We start from the raw sequence: 8640 nt of genomic DNA on the forward strand, positions 1-8640 counted from the left end.
AATTTGTTTCATGGCAAGCCAGAAGGATTACGTGAGATGGCCGGCACAGTGAGTGATTGGTTTTGTAAAGTTCGTGCTCAAAATCTCGTTTGTTTCAGATACTCTCATGGTGCAAGCTGGTGGACGCTGGGTGACAACTGGGAGTCCACAGTGTTGTTCTTCACAATGTATTTCCAGTTCATCACGTCCGCATTCGTGTTCTCGTTTGGCTCCAAGTTTCGAAAGACCGTATTCAAAAACCTCTCTTTGATGGTAAGTCTTCTACTGTCAAGTAGTTTCAAGCACTTAAGTCTTTTCCACGCAGGTTTCGTACTGGTCATTGATCGCTGTGTGCTCTTGTCTACTGCTTCTTCCTCACAACAAGTTCACGGAAGTATGGCACGTTGCAAGCGAGCAATTCAACCATGCAAACCCCGCCTCTCCAGTTTGGGCGTCTTACCAGGTAAAAAACTCTCATTCTTTCCACAACTAAATCATATCTCTTCGTGTTTTCTTCCAGAAAAATGGTGGACAGCCTTCGCCGGCCATGAGCTTTGATTTCCGTTTCAAGCTATGGTGGATCATTCTCGCGAGTCTCGCCGTCAATATAGCTTGGCAAAAGGTGGGAATTTTTCCATTCCAGAAGAGAAGAAAAAGAAATTCTCACTTGATAACGTGCGTTCCAGGTCGTAGTGGAAGGCCCACTGGCACGGATTTTAGCTGCAAAGTATCCCTCAAAGCGACAAAAGCTACACATTTAGAGTATATTTTTAGAATCGCCAAGAATGTACGGTACCAAAAATTTAAATCTGAAGGGCAAACGCCATCTTGAATTCGTTGGTTAAGCATATATCCTTTTCAAAAGCTCTCTAGAAGTTTACTCACCGTTTAGCTGCACGTCGCTAAGAACTCTCCGAAAGACAAACGGGGAAATGTTAATCAGTCTCAGGGTCTCATCAATCACCTTCACAGACAGTCAGCAGTCATAAAGAACTCGAAGAAACTTTAGCATACTCTAGACATGTATGCGGTCTAGAGTCTAGAGTCTCGAGTCCAGAGTCTAGTCAGGTCTAGTCATGCTCCTGATGCGCCTCTTGTGCACGAGGGGATCCATGTGTACTTGCTAGAGAAAGAGAAATTATATATTTGCGGTCATGACAAATAGCAATGTGTTTTAGCTAGAGGAACCTTCTAGCATCAAACGATGCTTCCTGGCGCTTGCCGCCTAGAAACGCGTTCTTCTTCCCAATCCCTTGGAAGCAGTGGCCAATAGCACGACGGTGGTGGGTTTTCGGGGTGCCGAGCCCCACAGACGGTGTCGACCGCACCCGCCGGTCGGAGGGCGGGGAACGACGGAGCGCCGAAGGAGAGTCAGCACGTCGAGTCTCCCGCCGACCCCACTCCCTGGGCTCTACCCGCCGGTGAGCTCATCCGGAGTGTGGGCTGCCGCCTAGAAAAACGCGTTCTTCTTCCCAGGAGAGCTCCTGAGCTTTGTTTATTGCTCCATCTCCAACAATGTCGAAAATCTCCAAGTCGGTGGCCAAGAGCTCTACATCAACTCATGTTGCGCAGGGCTTGTACGATGGCAGCAAAACGCTGCTCCACAGCTCTGGAGTGGTCTCCTCGTCAGCCATAATTCCAGGCGAAATCAGAAACCATCTCAAGCCCAAGGATCTCTTTGATTTCGTCGCTCTTGAGCGATCCAGCCCCTCGCTCCTCCGTGCCATCGTCTACTGCCAATCCGGCCTCACAAACGGCTTCACCAGGAGCTTGACCAAGGGCTTGCAGGGCGCCATCGAAGCAACAGCCGCCCTCGCCACTAACTGCATCAATCCAAAGTCGATCATCAACCACGACTTCCTGGTGATTGTGCTGGTCGTCGGGGGCGTGGAGCAATTCTTCCTTGCCGAGAAGTGTGGCCCTGGCGAAGAATGCGGGATCAATATCACCCTCGTTCGCAGTCTAGGCGAGTATACCAATGCCAAGCTGCTGAATTTCGATTGTGAGGATACGCCGCTGGAACTGCACGAGCTCATGAGGATTCTGGAGAATCATGACCCGCAGTACAGCCATCACGACAAGAATTGCTGGGAGTATGCGATGAACACCACCAAGAAGCTGCTGATGGAGTGCCACCGGAGGAGTGGAAAGGCCCAGTTTTGCGAGCGGGCCGAGGTGGTCGGGGGTGAGATCGCTGTAGCACAAGCCCAAGGTATGAGCAGTCGAAGTTTCAAGGTGTTTGCGCAAGCAATCTCCGCGCTTACTTCCAATACTACTTCTTAGTTGACGACAATCGATATGGTTACACCCTTATAGCCTTATAGTTATGGTTATGGTTATAGTTTACAAAGAGGTTTCTATTATTGAGGTTTATCATTACGATTTATAATATTAAAGTCATTATAAATGTTATGGCTTGCTTTGTTTTGGAAATTCAACATAGCACTAATATCTAGAGAAGGAGTACTTGCCCAGCAAATGTTGGGTGGTTTACAGAGAGGTTTAATATAAAATGTCTTTATAAACAGTGTTCATTGTAAAAGCATAAGGATTTTGAGGAAGGAGGTGGCCTTGGTGTGTGGTGTTTTGAATTTTAATTCTAAGTCCATGTGGTGATATGCATCTTGATAAAGCCATATAAAGTTACCCATGAGTGAAAATTGGGTGGGGCAAGTAAACTCCAACTCGGTCAAATGTTTGTCCTTGGCATTTAGAAATTGTTAAGCAGTAATCTAAACGGATTGGAAATTGTCTTTTGGACATTTTAAACGGAATTTCTGCATTTGATGGTATTAGTGTGATACGTGGGATAAAAACTTTTGTCCCTTTAAATTGCCCCATCACAATTTCACACTCTAAATGTAAGCCACAAATTTTTCATTTCCAATTTGCCAGCTTACCTCGTCTATCTGATCAACACCGCCTTGGCTTTAGTTAAGTTCCCTCGCTAAGGTTCCCACCTATGGTATTAACTCTTACTTGGTCATACTTGATTTCAGCTACTCACTACACGAGCAACGGAGCGTTAGCCATCTATCCACGGATTCCCAAATCTCTCCCAATCCCCCTCCCCGGGTTAGACTGAACTTAAGGTTCGGCAACACTCCCTGCAGGCACAAGTAGCTAAGCACACCAAACCTGCAGATTCCTAACATCCCTTGGTACTACAAGACTTGATCATGGGACCCTTTAAATCCTAAGTCTTGAGTGCAACACCGGCTTGAGGATGCCGGGGCAAAACACCCTGGCCTCACGGCCTGGTATGGGTACCTCTACCCCCCCCTCCCACTTCCATCCCGAAGGGAAGGTCCAAGCCCCTAGGAAGGGCGAGGACTAATGAGCCACAAGGTACTCAAGTGGGGCACCACTCCACATGAGCCAGGAGCACCATAGTCAGTTTCCCTTTCGGGAGTGGGAGTTGCTCTTGAGCACTTCCTTGGATGGCCCCTCCGGCACCAACCAAGTCCATGCTCACTCCCACCCAACGCCCCTCGGTCCCAGTCCCAACCTCAAGTCATGATGATGCTCTCGCAATTGTCACAGAGACAGGTATATCCTTCTGCCATGGTTTTTTCTTTCACTAAGGAACGCGTTTTTTCTGTGACCCAGGTATGTCAACCTCCAAAGGCGAACTGGTTGTGACGATTTTGTACCCTCAAAAGCTCATCTTCAAGTACGATGAGGAGCTCCAAATCGTTGCCTGTCTTCTTTTTATCTACGCTATCATATGCTTTGTTGTGTCCATATAAAGTTTCAGGTATATATCCATGTTTCTCTATATGAAATCATTTCCGTCTATTGTGGACCAGAACATGAACGGACAGCAGAGTATTTGGGTGACAAAGTGGATCTACTGTATGTTCATCATAAATCAGATAATGTCGCCACTATTGCCGGTCGCTCTTGAAGTTGGACAAATTCACGCTCTGGAGAGTTTAAAGGCACGCCTTCTTACCTCCTGTTTCCAGTTCCTTATGTTGTTCTTTCAGAAGCGTGGGGTGTTTTGCCTCAATCCAAAGCGCATAGGTTATCGCTGGGAAGATACGAGTTTTCTGTTTTGACAAAACTGGGACATTGACAAAAGAGGGACTCGATTTTGTTGGAGTTCAGAGTGTCGTCACTAACTCCTTTGGACCAGTTTTATCACTTGAAGGTGGTCAAAGAATTGATGATATTGTTTTGCATGGACTTGCCACATGTCATGCTGTTACAAAGTTTGGAAAGGACTTGGTTGGAAACCAGGTTGAGGTAAATTTGTAATTTTCGCCAGAAAAGCCTGGATGATCTTTTGTGTGACAGGTGAAAATGTTCTCAGCTGTGGATGGAATTTGATAGAGTCCGCAAAGAGTCCCCCAGTCGTTTCAGATGGTTCCGGATCACGGACCTTTAGAATCGTGAGACGAAACGAGTTTGATCAATCGAGAGCAACAATGAGTGTTGTTGTGGAGGACAACTCTGGAAACTTTCACATCTACTGCAAGGTTCTTGCGTCTAGCATTTGCTCATTAATATTTCCGTTCAAGCATGGCAGGGTTCTTTCGAAAAGATTAAGGAGCTGAGCAACGCTCAAAGCCTTCCAGCGGACTACGAGGACAGAGCACGGCTTCAAGCTCTGCAAGGTTGTTATGTTCTTGGTTTAAGCTACAGGTGCACGCTGTTTCCTCAGTCTTCCATGTTTTGCAGCTGGCTTTTTATACTGTTTTCTTCCCTGAACCTTGCAGATACCTTGGCCGAGAACTGGCATTTGAAGACATGTTAGCACTACCAAGGAATGAGTTGGAGAAGGACCTGAATTTTATATCTCTGGTCTTGTTTAGGAACGAGCTCAAGCCGGATAGCTCTGCAGCTATTCATTCTCTCAAAGCTGGAAAGGTACGTTGTCTATATTGATTCCGCTGGAAAACGAAATGCTCCTGGTCTATAGGTTCGTCCCGTGATGGTTACCGGTGATAATGCTCAATGCGGCCACTATATTGCTAAACAATCTGGTATGTTCTCATCTGACTGTAAGATACTACTGGCTGATATAACGAACGACAACAGGTTGGTCTTATTCTTTATGAAAGATCTTTCTAACGATAGCTTTGTCTCTGTAGCGTGGTATGGTCTCCACTGAGTAGTAAAGTGACAACGGGTATAAGCCGCATGACCACCGAAGAACTACTTCAAAGTAGAGCGAGCTTACTTGAGGACGGGACCTTGGAACTTGCGGTTACGGGTAAAGCTTTTAATCGCTTACAAGAATCCAAGAGAATGGACGACTTACTTCTTTAAACACGAATCTTCGCAAGATTCACTCCTTCCGATAAGGTTCATCTTGTTCCCTTTGATAATAGTCTCATGCGGTTGGGGACTTGCAGGAGAAAGTGGTAACTATGCATAGAAACCATGGCCTAATCGTGGGAATGTGTGGTGACGGTGGAAACGATTGTGGAGCGCTAAGGGCCGCTCACGCCGGCATCGCTTTAAGTGCTGCAGAAGCATCGGTGGTGTCTCCATTTACTGCCCGAAACAAATCGGTCAGTTCAAGCTTTTTTCTGAAACAATCGCGCAAAGTTGATGTTTCTTTGTAGGTCCACGCTGTGGTAGATTCACTACGTGAAGCGCGAGGTGCTCTCCATACGTCATTCGCATGCTACAAGTTTCTGATTATTTATGGCCTCCAGTTCTCAATATTCAAGCTTTGTTGTTATTGGTAAGCTTGGACTTTCGAGATCTTCCCGACGCTTAGCGCTTTTAATCCAGGTTTGGGATTATAGCCTGCCAAATGGACTGCATATTTATTGATGGCGTAGCTGTGCTCAGCCTTGGTTATGCCATGTCTCGGTGCAACGCTGAAAAAATACTCAACAAGGTTCTTGAAATGTTTAACCGTGGTAATGACAGGTGAGGCCTACTTCCAGTTTGCTTGGACCTTTAAACGTAGCATCGGTGCTGGGGCTATGGGGAAGCAACGTTGTGTTCCTGGTGGCTGCAATTTGTTTCATGGCAAGCCAGAAGGATTACGTGAGATGGCCGGCACAGTGAGTGATTGGTTTTGTAAAGTTCGTGCTCAAAATCTCGTTTGTTTCAGATACTCTCATGGTGCAAGCTGGTGGACGCTGGGTGACAACTGGGAGTCCACAGTGTTGTTCTTCACAATGTATTTCCAGTTCATCACGTCCGCATTCGTGTTCTCGTTTGGCTCCAAGTTTCGAAAGACCGTATTCAAAAACCTCTCTTTGATGGTAAGTCTTCTACTGTCAAGTAGTTTCAAGCACTTAAGTCTTTTCCACGCAGGTTTCGTACTGGTCATTGATCGCTGTGTGCTCTTGTCTACTGCTTCTTCCTCACAACAAGTTCACGGAAGTATGGCACGTTGCAAGCGAGCAATTCAACCATGCAAACCCCGCCTCTCCAGTTTGGGCGTCTTACCAGGTAAAAAACTCTCATTCTTTCCACAACTAAATCATATCTCTTCGTGTTTTCTTCCAGAAAAATGGTGGACAGCCTTCGCCGGCCATGAGCTTTGATTTCCGTTTCAAGCTATGGTGGATCATTCTCGCGAGTCTCGCCGTCAATATAGCTTGGCAAAAGGTGGGAATTTTTCCATTCCAGAAGAGAAGAAAAAGAAATTCTCACTTGATAACGTGCGTTCCAGGTCGTAGTGGAAGGCCCACTGGCACGGATTTTAGCTGCAAAGTATCCCTCAAAGCGACAAAAGCTACACATTTAGAGTATATTTTTAGAATCGCCAAGAATGTACGGTACCAAAAATTTAAATCTGAAGGGCAAACGCCATCTTGAATTCGTTGGTTAAGCATATATCCTTTTCAAAAGCTCTCTAGAAGTTTACTCACCGTTTAGCTGCACGTCGCTAAGAACTCTCCGAAAGACAAACGGGGAAATGTTAATCAGTCTCAGGGTCTCATCAATCACCTTCACAGACAGTCAGCAGTCATAAAGAACTCGAAGAAACTTTAGCATACTCTAGACATGTATGCGGTCTAGAGTCTAGAGTCTCGAGTCCAGAGTCTAGTCAGGTCTAGTCATGCTCCTGATGCGCCTCTTGTGCACGAGGGGATCCATGTGTACTTGCTAGAGAAAGAGAAATTATATATTTGCGGTCATGACAAATAGCAATGTGTTTTAGCTAGAGGAACCTTCTAGCATCAAACGATGCTTCCTGGCGCTTGCCGCCTAGAAACGCGTTCTTCTTCCCAATCCCTTGGAAGCAGTGGCCAATAGCACGACGGTGGTGGGTTTTCGGGGTGCCGAGCCCCACAGACGGTGTCGACCGCACCCGCCGGTCGGAGGGCGGGGAACGACGGAGCGCCGAAGGAGAGTCAGCACGTCGAGTCTCCCGCCGACCCCACTCCCTGGGCTCTACCCGCCGGTGAGCTCATCCGGAGTGTGGGCTGCCGCCTAGAAAAACGCGTTCTTCTTCCCAGGAGAGCTCCTGAGCTTTGTTTATTGCTCCATCTCCAACAATGTCGAAAATCTCCAAGTCGGTGGCCAAGAGCTCTACATCAACTCATGTTGCGCAGGGCTTGTACGATGGCAGCAAAACGCTGCTCCACAGCTTTGGAGTGGTCTCCTCGTCAGCCATAATTCCAGGCGAAATCAGAAACCATCTCAAGCCCAAGGATCTCTTTGATTTCGTCGCTCTTGAGCGATCCAGCCCCTCGCTCCTCCGTGCCATCGTCTACTGCCAATCCGGCCTCACAAACGGCTTCACCAGGAGCTTGACCAAGGGCTTGCAGGGCGCCATCGAAGCAACAGCCGCCCTCGCCACTAACTGCATCAAAGTCGATCATCAACCACGACTTCCTGGTGATTGTGCTGGTCGTCGGGGGCATGGAGCAATTCTTCCTTGCCGAGAAGTGTGGCCCTGGCGAAGAATGCGGGATCAATATCACCCTCGTTCGCAGTCTAGGCGAGTATACCAATGCCAAGCTGCTGAATTTCGATTGTGAGGATACGCCGCTGGAACTGCACGAGCTCATGAGGATTCTGGAGAATCATGACCCGCAGTACAGCCATCACGACAAGAATTGCTGGGAGTATGCGATGAACACCACCAGGAAGCTGCTGATGGAGTGCCACCGGAGGAGTGGAAAGGCCCAGTTTTGCGAGCGGGCCGAGGTGGTCGGGGGTGAGATCGCTGTAGCACAAGCCCAAGGTATGAGCAGTCGAAGTTTCAAGGTGTTTGCGCAAGCAATCTCCGCGCTTACTTCCAATACTACTTCTTAGTTGACGACAATCGATATGGTTACACCCTTATAGCCTTATAGTTATGGTTATGGTTATAGTTTACAAAGAGGTTTCTATTATTGAGGTTTATCATTACGATTTATAATATTAAAGTCATTATAAATGTTATGGCTTGCTTTGTTTTGGAAATTCAACATAGCACTAATATCTAGAGAAGGAGTACTTGCCCAGCAAATGTTGGGTGGTTTACAGAGAGGTTTAATATAAAATATCTTTATAAACAGTGTTGATTGTAAAAGCATAAGGATTTTGAGGAAGGAGGTGGCCTTGGTGTGTGGTGTTTTGAATTTTAATTCCAAGTCCATGTGGTGATATGCATCTTGATAAAGCCATATAAAGTTACCCATGAGTGAAAATTGGGTGGGGCAAGTAAACTCCAACTCGGTCAAATGTTTGTCCTTGGCATTT

The 8640-nt window shown here is 46.9% G+C and overlaps 1 protein-coding gene and 1 pseudogene across 1 annotated transcript; both read left to right on the top strand.

Moving 5' to 3' along the window:
• The first annotated feature begins 7 nt into the window (after window positions 1-7).
• Window positions 8-827, top strand: LOC9641174. Its single transcript, XM_002994526.2, has 5 exons — window positions 8-48; window positions 99-252; window positions 305-442; window positions 500-601; window positions 666-827. Exons 1-5 carry the CDS (start codon window positions 11-13, stop codon window positions 738-740), a joined length of 507 nt encoding a protein of 168 aa, XP_002994572.1. The 5' UTR covers window positions 8-10; the 3' UTR covers window positions 741-827.
• A 3477-nt stretch (window positions 828-4304) lies between these two features.
• Window positions 4305-6781, top strand: LOC9641173 (annotated as a pseudogene).
• The last annotated feature ends 1859 nt before the right edge of the window (window positions 6782-8640 follow it).

Source organism: Selaginella moellendorffii, unplaced genomic scaffold (assembly GCF_000143415.4).
Source record: "Selaginella moellendorffii unplaced genomic scaffold, v1.0 SELMOscaffold_371, whole genome shotgun sequence".
Taxonomy (NCBI): Eukaryota; Viridiplantae; Streptophyta; class Lycopodiopsida; order Selaginellales; family Selaginellaceae; genus Selaginella; species Selaginella moellendorffii.

Bases quoted from the DNA above. Each gene is read 5' to 3' on its own strand.
- LOC9641174 (XM_002994526.2), top strand. From the start codon at position 11: ATGGCAAGCCAGAAGGATTACGTGAGATGGCCGGCACA. The intron at 253-304 runs GTAAGTCTTCTA...TTTTCCACGCAG, and splicing joins TCAAAAACCTCTCTTTGATG to GTTTCGTACTGGTCATTGAT. The intron at 443-499 runs GTAAAAAACTCT...GTTTTCTTCCAG, and splicing joins CAGTTTGGGCGTCTTACCAG to AAAAATGGTGGACAGCCTTC.